Source organism: Columba livia, chromosome 11, assembly GCF_036013475.1.
Source record: "Columba livia isolate bColLiv1 breed racing homer chromosome 11, bColLiv1.pat.W.v2, whole genome shotgun sequence".
Taxonomy (NCBI): domain Eukaryota; kingdom Metazoa; phylum Chordata; class Aves; order Columbiformes; family Columbidae; genus Columba; species Columba livia.
In genome coordinates, this window is record NC_088612.1 from 13,801,343 (window position 1) to 13,818,212 (window position 16,870).

The 16,870-nt window shown below is 41.6% G+C and overlaps 1 protein-coding gene across 1 annotated transcript in view; it reads right to left on the minus strand.

The window, feature by feature from the left end:
* The window catches only part of RFX7 (regulatory factor X7), a 52,057-nt gene that overhangs the window by 7,867 nt on the left and 27,320 nt on the right, over positions 1-16,870 (minus strand). The window contains 6 exon segments of the mRNA XM_065076950.1: positions 388-683; positions 3,291-3,495; positions 4,205-4,285; positions 7,000-7,120; positions 13,304-13,426; positions 14,161-14,243. Coding sequence (XP_064933022.1) covers positions 388-683; positions 3,291-3,495; positions 4,205-4,285; positions 7,000-7,120; positions 13,304-13,426; positions 14,161-14,243 — 909 coding nt within the window.

A 16,870-nucleotide genomic window follows, 5' to 3' on the forward strand; every position in this document is an offset into this window, starting at 1 on the left:
AATGCACTGGGTCAATGAAATGCAATTTAGATTCTATAAGAGGGGCTCAGTGACCCACACAACTGGTGTCAGCTCTCCCATCTGGTTAAACTCCATCTCAAGAGCAATTATTTCCAATATAACCTTCATTATTGCTAGCTGAAATCCCACTGACAATGACTTCAAAGATGAATTCAGTGTATGCTCTGTGATCAGTATTCTGCTGCCTCTGTATCGATGCTGTAACTCACGTGGTATAACAGAGTCAGTGGGACAGAGAAGCAACAAGGGACTCAGTCCTTTGAATGGAAACAGTTCTTCTATCCCACTGACACTGCTGCTTTGTTACTGTCAATTTGAAACCCTTTCATAAGGTGGTTTCCCTACAGAATTGCTGGAGAACATTACCGGTATTGGGCTGGGGACAGCTGCCACAACAATGCCAATAGGTGGAGGAGACAGAATTGCAGGACTTCCGTTAGATATACTGGTCACGCCGTTGGTTGCAGTGCTTTCTGTTTTCTTTGCTGGAGACTCTCCTGGCAAAGGAGACTGCAGTTTCTGTTCTTGCTGCTTCTTCTGAATCTTACGCTGCAGCTGCTGCTTGGCATCAACAGGAGATGGCAGAGTTTTCACTTGCGGTTGAAAGGAATTACTTTCAGCAGTAGGTATAAAAGCTGAGGGCTGGGGGATCCCTTTTATTCCTGAATGCAAAAGAAGAACAAACTATAACCACACATACCCTGTCTGCTGTAGTGACGCTTCTGTATCTAACCACACAGAATTCACGGTAGGCGTCTCAACAGCTATCCTGGGACTACCTCCTCCATGATGTCCTCCCATCCACTTCATGCTCAAATCTATTCAGTGTTTCAATTTATGTGCATATCTGTGGCAAAAACTATCTGTTAGACAAGCTGGCATTAGCTGCTACAACACCATGTACTGGCATCTCGTTTCTAGTAGTCTCAAATTGCAACTTTTATGTCAACAAAATCCGAAAACCAACGCATTTCATTTAACTGACAGTAGAGGGCAGTGCATGTTTTAGATAAACCTTTAAAATTCATCATCTCCTGTGTTTTTGTTTTGTTGTCAATGTCTGAGGAAGCTTTTAAAACGAAAAATCTTTCTAGACAGCTGTGCATCTGTATCACACAGGAGCAGCTCTGAGCAGATGATATCATCTAATGGCCAAGGCATTAAACACAATGCATATATCAGAACAGATCACCACCTGTGTGTGATTCAGGGCTAATGGTGAAAGAAGGGCAAGAAGAGAAGTCTTCAGAGAAAAAGGAAAAAAAAAAAGAGGAGGAAAAGGTGAAAAAACAATGGAAATTAGAATGGAAGAATGTTGCTTCTGGTGATAATGCCTCTGGTGATCACAAGCAAGTGGTGCTTCCAGGGAGAACAACAGGGGGTTAGTCTCATCTGTGCAGCTGCTACCAATTTCCTTACAAAAATCACATCACATTTATGATCTTTTCTTAATAGCAGTCAAGAGGATTAGCATGCTCTACAGTGAGCAACTAACCCAGTTATCTGCTCATCTAAAAATGCTTCAACACCATTTCATTTACACTTTGCTCACAGTTTTAAAAATAACTCTGAATTACAAATTAATCCACACAATTTTAGGGCAAGTATGTCTTTGTTTTTTGATACCCAGTATGTGCTTAGGAACTGTGGTCTGTGAGCCCATCCCCTCAGCAGCAGTCTGCGTGTACCATGAGCGCTTGAACATCCCAACATGTCTCCACTTTCACAATTCCTTCTTTACAGAGCGGCTAAATGCCCAAATATATTGCAGTTACTGGAAAACAAGTCATCTATGTGGGCCGAATACTGAAGGCAAGTAATATTTATGAGAAAAAAAAAAAAAATCAAACGAATTTTTATTTGAGGGTAAAATTTTGCTTTTTCCTCTGTTAATGCTCAGTTCAGACACTGTGGTTCCTTGTGATAAAGAGGAATGGGAATATTTTATTTGCCATTCCCGAAAGAACCTCTCCTGAAATGACTATCCGAGCCATAGAGGCATGCACTGGAAACAACTGCCCTTTTCCTTAAGGAAACCATCTTCTCTTGAAGGAAGGCGGAGGAGCTGCATGAGTTGAAGAGCTGTCCATATACCCAGCGGTCCTTCCAGCAGCACGGTAAGCAGAACCAATGAAGCCCAGCGACAACAGGTAAGAAAGGAACAAAACATGCCACTGCCACCCGTCAGTTCCAAGTTGCAACAAAGGAAAGAGAGCTGGAAGGAGAGGGAACGTGATCCAAAAGGGCATCGCCCCAACCTACAGCCCTGACAACCAGTTTCCATTTGAAATCGCCTGTCTCAAGTAAAGAGATTTGCCTTGACCCAAATGTACATTGCTTGACAGTCCTGGGCAGGACTTGCCAGAGGGAAGTCTCGGTGGCATGTTGTGCACCTGCACTTCCCTCCTCATCCTTCGTTTTCTTAATTTACTTCATTCACAGCCACAAAAAAACACTTTAAAGGACTGACTGATTTTGACCATGAAGAGGGAAACAAAGAAAACAAAAGAAGATGAAAACCCACATCCAAAGTAGTCTTTCCTACAGACTATACACAACAGGAATTCATCTGGTGCAGCCAACTACAAAATAACTCTTCTCTTTAACTCAGCCCTTAATGAAGATTTGAAATTGAGTGCTGGAATCTCAGTCACATGACTGCCCCCGGAGGAGGCTCCTCCTGTCCCTCTCAATGCCCCTCAAGCCCTTACTTCTAATGTGATCAATAATAACAGCAGCTGACTTGCTTGGACTACCGAACACTGATCAAACATCTGAGGAAAATTTGCATCTGGCATATCAGAAATGCCTACACAAAAATCTTCTCTTGAGAGAAAATTAAGACAGACAATTGTTTCCAAATTAGGGCAAGTTATCAGACAGAAACACAGCTACACCAGCATTTTGTCTACAAACCAGCACTGTACCGGCACCAAAATCCCGATCTAGGAAAGTACATAAATTCAGCACAATTACACACATGCTCTGAAGTGCTTTAAAGGACCAGGGTCCTCACTGGAGGAGTGGGAGGAACACAAACTAAATCTAACACAAACTAAAACTGCTTATTTTCAGATCTCTTTACCTAGACTCCCAACAAGAAAAGTGATTTGCAGCAATGTGGATTAAAATAACAAATGCGTACTCAACACCCAGAGTCAGTGTTTCAAGTCTGCCCTGAAGAGGAGCGCTTCTTCAAACCCAGATGTTATTATTGTTCAAAAAAAGATCCCTTATGTAATCCATTCAGCATTAAGTTGTCTCATTACCTGCTGGTGCCCCTGCCATTACTGTTAAAGCTGCCATTGACTTGGTACCGATATAGTGACTTTTTACAAGGAAACGAGCCAATTCCAAGACCGTATCAAAAGGCTGGCTCAGCACTTTCTGGGCCCATTCACAAACAAGCCGGCAGGCCGCAGAGACTTCCTCATCAGCACTTTGCAGCTGCCCAGCCGGCTCTGCCCCGTCCAACTAAAACAAACAAACAGCGGAGGAAAGGTTACTTTAATTATTAAGGGTCATTAAGGCTTGAAAACAACAATTGAGAGCAAATGATGATCAGAAACACAAAAAGTTCAGCAACTATGTTCACAGATTTTCAATAAATTGAGAGAATGAAATCGTAACATCAGTATCATTCAACAGGAAATGTCTTAACGTTAATCTACTGGTTGTTTCCAAAGGCATTACATGGAGCTGACATTTCTGGGAGAAAATCTCTGAAAAAATCTTAATATCTGGACCACCACCAATAGATGCTTCTTGCAGCCAGTCTTGTCAACTCAGCAGCCGCTGTTAGGCAGGAACTGCTGCTTTCCCTGGGGTTCCTCTTCCCTGTCATCGTGGTTGTCTTTATTTATTTTTTTTAATACAGTAAAACCACAACAGAATCAGAATTGAAGAGACATAGTTTGTGGGTGGCAACACTGTGAAAGTCTGCTTCACCTCCTAAATTAGGTTTTTTAATAGCACTGCAATTTGTTCTGAACTTTACAGAAAAATATGAAACAATGATTCAGAATGTAAGTATTGTAAAGCAAAAAAATCTTAAAAACTGCACAGCCCTTTGCATTGTTTTGAAAACTTCAGACAGAAAAACAACATGATAAATGTTAATTTGCAGAAATATATATATATATATATTTATATATATATGAAAATAAGCAAGTATATATCATACCCCATCTCCAGTTTTATGAAAGTCAAGGTTGGGCAGCGTTGGCATATGCACAAAAGCCTTCTTCCGCAGTCCACTGTAGCAATATGTGAACAAGAATTAAGGTCTAAATTGTCTCTGCTTGTTAACTGGGGGATAGGAGGGAAGGGCAGTAATTCCTCTGATACCCCTCATAAGCTTTCTAAGCAAACTCAACAACAGATCTAATAATGACTGTCATTAGCACAGTCTCATAGGCAGCCAGCATCAAGAGCCTATAAACGGCTGTGTTCTTGGGCAGGTGGTTGGGCTTTTCCATCCATGCAGTGGATCAAATGATGCTGGTCATTAAACTTCTCCAACAGCATGATGAATTTCATTTGATGACTCAGAAGAACCGCTATGCCACACCGAGTATTTTCAATTAGCTTCTCAATATCTACATCATTAACATAAATTTGGACTAAACTCTCTTCCTAAACCAGGCCCAAAATGAGACGGAAAATGCACTTCCAAAAGTTAATTGCTATTAAAAAATGTGCTCCCAAATTTCAGTTTTACGTTATTATAAGTTCTTAATTTTTGCCTCTTTTTGCTGTATTTGCTTCTCCCAAGGGACTTCTACAAACTTAAGAAGTTCCCCATGATGACAAGATAAATCTACTGTTGAGGACACTTCTTCCTAAAATTCTACACAGTTTTTGTGGATCTCTCCCCTGCCATGACAATTATTAATCTGTAAAAACATGGACACGAATACCCAGATTTGTTCATACGTTGATCTCATCAAATCAGTACACAAAAAACTCTGTACAGAAAAATATACTCCCTCCATTACTCTTACTTACTTGTTTATAGGTCTAAAAATAAGATCAGCCTTTTTTTCCACTCCACAGCATTACTCTGGGAGTTCACATAGAGTGTCTCTCCTCTGTGACACACGAATCCTTTTCAGGATCACCGATTTTTCACATTCTGTAAATATGTCTGTAGTTCTCTTTCCTAGACCATGGAGTCTGTATTTGCTCGCATTAACATGGATGGAGCATGAATACAGTAAAATAAATGCAAGGAGGCTAGGTATTTAGGTAAGCGTGAGATAAGGTCACTTGTTAAAAATTCTGAATTAGAAGCTTGGGAAAAACAAACTGAAAAATCTCCTGGCTCGTGCTACAACTACGTCATACAATTTCCTGCTTAAAACTTCTCGAGCTCTATCCAAAACATCACTACTAGGTTTTGGACTCCACTGCTAGATAATCAATATTATTTTATGAAACAATTTAACTGACACATAACTTCTCCATTTACTGCTACGTAGAAGCTTTTTTTCTCTGTGGAAGACAAATAATTCTGGGCTGCCCGCTAGCACTTAATTCTCTGTAAGTGCACGATCAAGCGAGACCTTGGCAAAGGCCAGTATTACAGTGAGTCCATATAATTACGGATAGTTGTTTTGAGTGGTTTTTAATTAAAGCCTACAAGCACCATGATGCCTTTTGGCCTTTTAATGCTCTCCCTCCCTTGCTTACTGCAATGGCTTAGCCGCACATCAGAATGGAGCAAGAGCTGCCCCTGGGGGGATGCAGCAGGTATTACGTTACTTCATGATGGCTTCTAAGGATTCTCAAGGGAAGGTATAATTCTTAACTTGGAAAAGACAAAATTCTTGCTGATGAAAAAACAATTTTGAAAATCACCAACAGATTTTTTTTAATGTAACACCTCAGTGTGCTAAACTCTAGACATACTACAGCTCAGTCTCAGAAAAACCTGAGAAAAAGCTGCACCCTTGTAGCCTTTAGACTTGATTACCGTGCTTCTTTCCTAGCAGAACTCCTTGCCCCTATACCGGAGCAGCAGAACCACCAGCAGTATGAGCAGGCTCTTTTGCAGAGAATTTGCCCCCAATTCTTCACTGTGGCTGCCTATTGATTGGTAAACTAATCTGTCCTAAGATCTATGTATAGTTCTGCCTGTGGCAATTATATCTAATTACACTATGACAACATCATTTTAAAAATACTTTAACATTTGTATAAAGTTACAATTGAATAGGGTAGTGGTTTTGCACACCCTCTGGGATGGACTATTTCTCTAACAGGGAAGGAGGGAAGCAAGTGGATTCCAGCTTTGGGCACAGAAAACAAGACTGCAGTCAAGAGAAACAGCGCTGCTCACCCTAGAAGCTTTTGCTCTGGATTGTCTTTCCTGCCTCAGGAGGTCTGTGCCATGCAGTGCAGGAAGCCACCTGCCCCCTCTGATGGGAGGACAAGCCTCAGATCGTGCCGTCCCCAAGTCTGAAGTCAGCTTTTCTGACAACTTCCCAGTCCCCTCTTCTCTTTCTAGCAATACCAGTGGTCGAGGAGGGGCGGTTTTATGAACTGTCTGTAGCACAGCTTAAGAAGGACCTTTGGCTTTACAGCTAACTTTTAAAAGGTTACTGGTGTGCACAAGTATAATATAAAAGCAAGAAATGTTCTGATAATTCTGAGCTGTAGTACCAATAAAATATTAGCTACTGCACATATAAAACGTTCCTTTATTCTAATATCTCCCTTTGCTCTAAATGATACAGTTTCTTTGATTCCTCACTGCTGTGACAACTAAGCATCAGAACTGAAATTTAGGTACTCGTTTCTAAAGTTGTATCTTGCAAACTAACACTACTGCAATTAATAATTTTTAAAAAATGCTGGGAAAGTGTCTGCATTTTTTAATTTAACATTACTTCTACACTTGGCTGGTAGTTAAGCCGTAACGACAGATGTTCTCCAGGTAAGTGCAGAAGAAGTTACTGAGAAGCGCTCTAGCAAAGGATATTTTGATTTGCCTCTTGTGCCTAGACGACGGGCCTTCATATTTGGAAAGACATTTTTCATGATCTTTCCAAAGTCAGCAGCACTTAATGGGTGGTAGCCAAGATTGTCACAATAGCTCCTGCAACAAAGAGAAAGAAAGCGTGAATGGAATCAAAGTCAATACAAGAGGCCAGTCTGCATGCTAGACTCCATCAAAGGTTTTCGAAAGAAAACACTTATACCCACCTATATTTAGAACCACGTTTAATATTAATGAAGCTATCCACAACGAATTGAATGCAATAAAAAATGTATAAACAGAGCTATTAATACCATAGTTTTTGCCTTGTTTTCTACTGAGTTCAAAGACAAGTCATGCGTAGACATAACATGTAGTGGCATTATCTAGAGCACAGTTAAGATTTACTCCACAACTTAGTTTGAAGCATATGTTTCAATTCACTTATTTTAGGACATAATAAAATCAGAGACATTCTGGACAGAAGTATAGCTTGAGCATGGTAAGGCTTGAAGTCCTGCAGGAATATTTGAAAAGCAGTAGGTAAGACATTTGTCAGTGTCCAGAGAAAGACTCTGCCTACACGAACTCAATTTAATAAAGCTTAACAGAACCGAATTTAATAAACCATACCTTCCCAGAGAACCAGCTTCACCTTTACAGGTGTGACATAACACGTACTGAGGACCTAATTGTCTTACCACTGTATCACTACTGAACTACGAGAGCTGCTTAATTATAGACATCCTTGTATTTGTTAACAGTCCTAAATTAACTGAGATCTCAACTGCCTCTGCGAATGTACATCTTCATGCAACTGAGTATACAACCTGATGATACAGAGGAATAAAGCAACAAAAGGTAATTGATTTGCTAAATTTACTTATTCTAGTAAAATGGCCACTTTTACCTGCCTTCATTTCTCAAAAACAGCAGAAGGAATTTTATTTCATCACCTATTCAGATGCTTCAACATCTGAGATATTTAAGAAATACCTCTTAAAACAGAGAACAGGAGTCTTTGACTTCGCTGCAAAACATAAATGTTCCAGAAAATCACAAACGTGTGAAAGCAGAGAGAAAAGTGGGAACTGCTCTGGAAGGTTTACCTCCACAGCAAGCACTTAAGGCTGCACAAAGACATGTATGCCACATCGCCTTTTTTTTTTTTTGCAGTATTTCACAGCTGTTAAAATGCATTAAGGCCCAAAACATAACAATAAAGCATTCTCATTCAGATTTCCTACAGCACAGTGTCAGCCCCAGATAGCAACCACCTCCTTTCCCACGAGAAGTCCTACCAGCAACACACAACCTGCCTCTGAAAAGAAGAGCTGGCTGTACACAGTCCTGGGTGGGCATCACCAGGAGACAAGAAACACAATAACTTTGTAGACCACGTTGCCTGCTACTCCAACCAAGTACATTATACAAACAAATCTCTGCTCATAAAGGAACAAAGAGAAAGAAAGAAAGAGCAGCACTCCTGAGACAGAAGTTTCAGTCCCAGCATCACCTAGTAAAAACTGTAACAATTAACAACGGCATTTGCATCCAAATAGGCCAGTCAAAATGTCTTCTCTGAAAACCGCAGCTCTACAGAAAACAGTATATATTTCTTAAGCTACTTCCACTCATATTCTCTGTAAAAACACTAGTTATTACAGAGCAAGTATCTGCTGCTTTTACCTTGGCTGTATGTAGGTGACCTGCACGTGGAAAGCAGCGCTACAAATGCAAAGATTTGGATAATGGTAAACAGCAAGTTTTATGCTATGTGGTTCTGACATTTCCCTGCAGAGCTTGTGGCACCCGCTTCCCCCAGCTACCGGGCCACTCCGTCCAAACCAGGAGATGCTGCCCGCAAGCTGGTGTGCAGTCAGCCATTAGTCTGGTTTCTGTATGGGACATCACAAAAGTCTTTATCCAATTTATATACCAACATATTCCATTTCAATGCACGTCAGTCATAGAATCTGGATTCTGGATGTGTTCCTTTGAAGTTAACACAAAGGAAGACTTCTACCTTGCTGCGCCCTCTCAGGAATCAGATAATGCTTTATGTGTAATAGAGAGATCTCTGTGCGCCTTTTTTTCTTTCACGTGCATCTTGTCAGGCTCCAATGGATTTTAACTTCACTCTGAAAATTCCTAAAAGGTGGGTCTTCATTACTTACTGATATGATTACAGGACTTGAAGTCTCAGCTAGCACGCAAAGGAGGGCTCCTGGAATTCCTCTGCCGCTGTCGGCAGTATCTTTGACTAAAACTCAACGTCAGCAAAGCAGCTTGTAATAAACCCAGACAAAGAAACAAAAAAAAAACCCACAGCAAAACAACAGGATTAGGGACCTGTCAATCAATCAGCGTTAAAGTTAAAATTATTCCCTATCTAAGAGAAAATAACTAAATAAAAAAGCGGAAAAAAATTCAGTCCCTCAAGTCTGGCACACCTGTTTCAAGACAATTACTTGCTAGCAGCAAAACACACGGTTACGTGGTTCCCTTGTATTCATACTGGCAGCTCCTGCAAGCTTGTGATTTATGAGCTATTATTATTATTATCATCATGTAATTTCGGTTTTCAGACAGATCATCCCATATGGCCCCTCCTCCTCCTGGCGCGGCCGAGGAGCCTCCACGTCCATCTGTGGTCTCTCATTGACTTGACAACACGTACCAGGAGTCTCTTCCCTGAAGCTCTTCTCTCTGCTACTTGCACTCTTGGCACTACGCTGAGCCCAGGAGCTGTTTTGCTTATTTGAAGGGTGGGTGGGAAACAGATTGGGGGAGGGAAGGTCTATGTAGAGACAGGAATGACAACGGGCACGCGGCTGTTCATGTTCCCTTGTACAGAGCTCCCCTATATGATAAGAAGAAAAGGCCTTTTCTTTTTTTCCTAAGATGTTTGAATTTAATGTACTGGAGACATAAACTATACTAGGAGTGCACCTGAAATAAACCACAAAAAAGATTAACCTAAACACCAATGAAGACAGTCAGGCTACGCGGCTCAGCTTACATAGCTTCCTATGCAGAGAAACCACTACGAATAGCAAATGATAAAGAATCTGTTGCATGAAATGACAAAAAGATCTTGGCTTATCCAATCCAGAAAAGCAACTGGTCTCTAAAAATGGGTTAGAGTGAAGAACCTTAGGAAGAGGTAGGTTCTCATTAAATGGACAAAAAATGCTGGCACAGAAATGAGGCCTAAAAATCAGGTAGGGTGGAAAACAGATGTCTGAAAACCATCAGAGGAATGAAACCGCAGGTCAGACTCCCAAGAGCAGCAGCAGAGGTGGGAAACAACTGCTTTAAATGGAGTTTGATTGGCTTTTAAAAGGAATATATAGTAGTTGTTTATGACAGAGGACTGGATTTTACAATGATAGGTCCCACCCTGTTTCTATCAGGGAGTTCTATATAAATACATGCATTAAGTTCCATCAAACACGATCAGTATCTATCTTGTGTCTGTTGATTCACATGGTATTCCTATACCTACTGCCCTCTTCTGTGATAGGTTCCAAATAGTCTTCTAACTTGTTGGTTAACATCCTTAACACTTACTGCATGTAATCTATGCATCAGGTGGCATCAACAGGCCCATCAGACAGCAAAGCAAAGATCAATGATTTACAGACTGAAGGAAAGAGATACAGGCTGACTCAAAGACCTCCTAGTCTATATTAAGAATATCAATTGAATCTTCAGAGTACCAAACTTAAATATGAATTACTTTCTTTCCTTGTACCACTAGCAGAAGCAAAATAAGAGGACCCAAATGTCTAATGAAAGCTCAACAAATCATTTTGTGGGCAAACAGGGATTTTGTCTGCATAAGTACTGCAGAACTGCACTTACACTTGAAATACCAGTTCCCTGCACTCAGCTATATTTACACCCAGCTGCCTCCAGAAGGGTGTCTACGAACAGGGAGAAGATTCCCAAGTAAAACCAACCTGCAAGAAAACATTGAAAGGATTTGATGGGAAGCAGCATCTACTTTCTGCACGCTAGATAACACCTTAGAGAACTCCCCATGAGTTCCTGTGTTTTCCAGGCTGTATCCCCAAATAGCTCCCAGAGGCAGCTGGCAGAACCATGTGTGCCCAACAGAAACACAGCTTCTTACAGCCCAGCGTCTTCTGTCAGTGCAAGCGGCGTCGCAGCACCAACCAGAGGTGAACCAGTTCTCATCTGCCTTCTTTCTGAAATTCAGCTGCAAGCTCTCAACCTTCCCAACTGTTACTGCCTTATGATGCATTTTTCATTTATTATATGCCTTTCAAAAGGACGATGAATCAATTCATTTTTATCCACTTATAGATGTGAATTCACAATTAAATTTCAGAGCAAGAAAACAGAAAAAAGAGCCACTGTGTTGAATAAGCGCAGCGAGAAAAGGCTACTGAAAGGTAGAGGAGCTGGAACACTATCGACACTTCTCAATGGTTGACTCGTGTGGAGCGCAAGCTTCTAAGCTGCTGACTTATCCCTCTTCACAGAAGGAAAAAACAAAAAGAAGGAAAAATACCCACAATCAAACCCACACACATGAAAGGTGATGCAGAAGCCCAACGGTTTTGCAAGATTTATTTTGACTAAAATCTACAGTAGGAATATAGATGCTGGTATGACATGGCACTCTTCTGAAGCCTTGTAACTTTGATTTAGATGTGCAGAGTGCATATGCTTGCTCACTGTGCACTCACGCAATATCTGTCTTTGCACACGCAGGAGAGAAATGGTAACTTGTTAATATGGCAAAGTGAGTTTTGAGAGGTCTTAACACTCTTAGGCAAAGAAAAAAGACTTATCGAGACTAACTCTCTTATCTATTTATATGCCTGTCCCCACCTCCCACTCCAAGACTACTCTTCCTTTGGTGTGCAAGAATAACTCACGAAAATATTCAAAGAAACTGAATGTTTTAAAAACAGAACAGATGCTTTCAAAGGAGAACAGATTCCAAACATTTGATATTTTCCTGAATATTTGCTTACCACCCTTATTTTGTTAGGAAAAAAATACAATACACAAATACTTGATGCAGCTACATACAAAAGCCATCCAAATTTCACACTCTACAATCTGTAGATGATGATTTTTCCGGGCATCTGCAGCTTGGCACAGCATGGAAGCCAAGCAGATTTGTTGCTGAAGCAGGCCATAAATTATTTAATAAGAAATATATTTAAGAATAACGCTCCATCTCTCTCCCGCACAGCAGCTGCCGCTGTTGCTGTGTCTGCGCGAGCGGCTGCTGCCCGGGGATTGGCCACCCCAGCACGTCTGTGCATTGGCTGCACTTCCCGGCTGCGTCACCGCTCCAGTCGGTGGCGAGATCTCAGAAATAGGTGTGTGCATGTTGATCAACCCCAGGCAAGCGAATGCCACCATGTTTCAGTTCAGTCAGAGTAAAAAAACTTGACCGGAGAGCGTTAATTAAAAGCAGGTATTCGCAGAAGACAACCCCACAATAACGATTACTAAGGGCTGAATCCTGTAGGCACTTAGGAGGTGAAGGGACTCAGCTCGCTGCAAATTACCGAAGTCGTCCAGATTATGGAAATATTCATACTAGATCATAAATCTGTTATTCATCTTCAGGCAACTGGGCTGAGGATGATTCTTTTTTTCCCCTGTGGGGAATGTTCTGTAAATGAATTCAAATCCAACTTCCAGACAGCTCCCTCTCCCTTGCTGCTAATCGCTTTCTCGTTACATGGTAGCTTTGACACTTGACAACACAGACTCACAGTGGCCTTGGTTACTGGTTTCATACATATTCAGATATATTGTGCCTCTGCAGAAATCAGGTTTGCTGCAGAAAGGTCCAATAATTATGCATTATTCTGGAAAGAAAGGTGTGATGGGCTAGATCTTATGTGCAAAATAGCTGCATTTCCAGGAGGAACAATTAAGCCCCTCATCCTTTTTAAGGCAGTCATATACGTACGTATATAGAAGCAGACAAAAACATACTCTAAGATAGTAAATGGTGCTTTTTAGCTGTGCCACTCTGTCCACAAAACAAAAACAATATTCATACAGATATTTACTTGTTAAGAAATACTTGTACCTTTCCTTCAGCATATGTAATGCACAATTTAAACACTACAGTCTTATCTTCAATGGCAGAAATAACGAACACAGTTTGCCTCACTGTAGCTAGTATGTACATAAGGCCTCGTTCTGCTATATGCACTTGTACATCAGTGGAGTACCAGTACAGCCAGTGTCAAAGAGCCACACTTGCTAAAGCCGTATGTACAGATCCAGTTGGGAAGCACTCACTTGTATTCATCATAAACCTCCTGCTTGGGAAGGGATGTCTCGGGGTGCTCTTCCAAGGTGTTCCGTATCCACGAGAAGGCGTGCATCTGCTGGGCACGGCTGGACGACATGGAGATCTGATCGCTAGGGAAAGAAGAAGCAGTGCCGATGAAAAGTTCGCTCCATAGCTCCTCCTCAGTTACAAGACTTAATAATTGTCTGCTTACACGGGTGGAGAGACACCAGAGACAATGAGCCATTACCTCACACATTTAGCTGTTCCTTGAGGCCTGGGCAGCAGTTATTGCCCTCTTTCATCTACAATTTGACGAAGACTCCACACTCCAGTTCTTGACTGATTTACAGACATGAGCAGACAGTGATGGGCAAGAGCTCACCCTCCTGCCTACAGGCAGCCCTGAGTGCTTCCTGCAGGCACCTGTCTGCCTATAACCACCCAAGTGGGAACACACACTAACTCTGTGATGTTGTGATCTGCAGGCTGTTTTTCTTAGACCTCCTTTTGTCAAACAAATGTTACCAGAAATACCAGCAGTTCCTTCATTTCCCCACCATCACGTTTGTGCTGCTGTATTATCACTTCCTACATGAAAAGCAATGGAACGATCACACTTCGGCTGCAAAACGCTTTCTCTGATGACTCTCGTATTTTAGGAGTTTTATATTTACAAGCTATTCACGCACAAAAGGTATAAAAGCTTAAAAAAAGCTATCTTCAGGAAAATAAGAGTCCTTAATGTTTAAAAAAGGCTGCTTCTGCTACCAAACACATTATGTGAATGGTTCCTCAGCAGTTAAGTGCCACAAAAGTAAGTTTTCAGTACTAACTGCTCACACTTACACACTCACACACGTACCTTTTGTCTCCATTGCTGGGACCCGAAGGCAGCTGAAGGTAGAGGTAGAGTTTCTCTAGGTCTGTAAACTTCTCAACGTCTTGCTAGATAAAAAAGGTGTTTTGGTTAAAAAGAAAAGGGTGGGGGGAGGCAGAGAGAGAAAAAGCGAACAATAAGAGTTGAGCTCGACAGCTAAAAACTGTCATCCAACAGTGTACTCCTAAATAACATAATTTTAAACAAGACAATATGTGAAATAATGTGACTGTGAGCACTCTGGCACTAGAAACGTGAGTTTCTATTTTATTGGCGCGCCATCACAAATTAGAAATCACTGGTCACTGTTTCAAAATTCACGTGCAACAAAAGCAGAATCTGGAAAAAATGTCAGTAACAGATCACTTCTGTAACCAGACATGTAACATGAAAGCTTTATCTCCTCAGAGCACACAAGGAGCACCTCTGAGAGTGCAGTATCAAAAACCAGCTATGCTGTAACAATGCAGGATGTCAGACCTGATCCTGCAATCCACTATATATTAATAGGTAAGCGTCACAGATTCCAATTTTCATTCAATTTCATTTTAAAATCTCTCTCTATACATATGGGGTTTTTTTTGTTTGTTTGCTTTGGAAATCAGACTTACTGAACAGGTACTGAAGACAAGCCGTTCAGTTAATATGAACCTCAGTGATGCTGGACTCATCCAGCTGAGGATCAGACACAAGGGGGGGGGTTACCTGGTGTATGCAAACAGTGATTGCCACATACAAACTCAAAGCCTCCCATGACGTCTGTTCATGTCAGAATACAGCTTCTGGATTACAGTTAATTCTCTTTTCCTTTACTGGTGTCTTACTGCCAATGTAAGCTTTTCCAAAAGGTAGAGAAAAGACGAGAGCAGGACTGACAGGGAGTGAGAGCTGGCTGTTTGCATCAGCTACAAATTAATAAAGAGCAGGGAAACTACAAACCTAAATTTCATTTTAGCCAGGGCTCCCTGCCTGCCCCAGTGCTGTCCAGGTCCACCTCACTTGAGCTGGCCCAGAACTGACAGCAGTGCTGGGGAGGTGAGCTCCCGCCGCCCCCGCTGGCTTTGTGCCCAGTGCAGGGTCCCCCCAGACGCTGGACAAGGGCCAGTGGGACCTGCGGTCGCTAATCCCCCGTCTACACCCACCGCAAAACCGCTGCACAGAACTGGGCCACCAGCAACGCGACAGACGCTCTCAGAGCCAAGAGAAACACTTCCAGCAGCAGCCAGGTAACAGACACTGGATTCGCTGCTTTCACAAGCTGCAGCAAACCACAACATTCGGGTTTGGTTTGGTTTGTTTTCTTCCTCTGACAAACTCCTGAAATTTGCTGATACCAATTTCTGTGTGGCTCTACAGCAGCTTACACAGCAGTGGTGCCCAGACCACCAAATACCCAGAGAGGCATTTCTTAATGGGTGGACTTTGTCCAATTCTGTTCTTCCCTTCCTGCATAAATCACACCATTTGGACTGGTGGGGTTTTCTTTAACAAACCCACTACTGAAAAGATGAACCTTCTTCAAAGTAAGAATTTACAGAAACTTAATCATTAATTTATGAAAAAGTATAAATTTAACAACTGTAAAAACATTTGCACTTATTTATTAGACCCGTTCTTTGAGAAACTTAGTTGCTTTTTGTTTTAAACGGAAAATGCCAAAGTACCATTCCAAAGGACACGGTTCGGATGAGATTCCCTTGCACGGTAAGCGCTAATCCATGCAGCAATAGCATCCGAGGCAAAACAAAACCAAAAATTCCCCATGACTCTGACACTGAGGTGGAAGACAATCTCTCACGTCCAAATCTGACGTGCCAGAGTGCAGCAGAAAGGGCAAGTTTTTAGAAGCAACATTAAACCTTTCATCAAAAAATACTCGAGTAGCCTCAGTGCCCACGGCAGTTGAAGCAACTTGTGCTTCATGTCCTGACAGAAGGAAGGGGCTGCGGGGAAGGTCCTACCTGAACTGTAGAGGCTGCTACACAGGCCCTGTCTGTCAAATTCTCTAATTAAAAAACAAAACAAAACCCAGCAATGTATGTGTAGAGAAAAAACTGGCCACAGGCAGCACTTTCCGCAGAGCTGCTCCGGCTGTGGGGCAGCCCCGGGCAGCAGCACCGCCTCCAACCTGGAGGTCACTGCAGGCAGGAGTCACAGGCAGCTCACAGATGTAATCCTACCTGGGTGATAATTAGATAAACCTAAGCTTATTAGATGAGACTGAATCTATTTAGAGAAAATCATCTTAAAACTGAAGAAGTGGCAGCAAAGGGATGGAGTGTGACAGTCAGTGCAAGCGGATTCAGGAAACATTATGTTTTGTTTAGTTTAAAAATTTGTTAAACATTATGTTTTGTATAAACAGTATAAACTGTTTTCTCCAAACATTTCTAAAACTCTCAAATCTTGGTTTACAACCTCAGTAAATACAATCTCTTCAACCCCAGCTGACATCCACACCAGTTCTCAGTGCTAAAGGTCTGGTGAAATCAGCAACAACTCTGCTACTGCAACTGTTCAAAGTATCAAAACGTTCAAATTTCTTAATGTAATCAGAAAAGCATTTGGGAAAGCAGAGGAACATTTCAGCTGGGCTGACTACTGACCAAGAAGAAAAAGATTCATTCAATCCTGAGTTTTTATTTGTGCTAAATTGGATGTATATGGAAGAGAAACAAACACACAAAATATACTC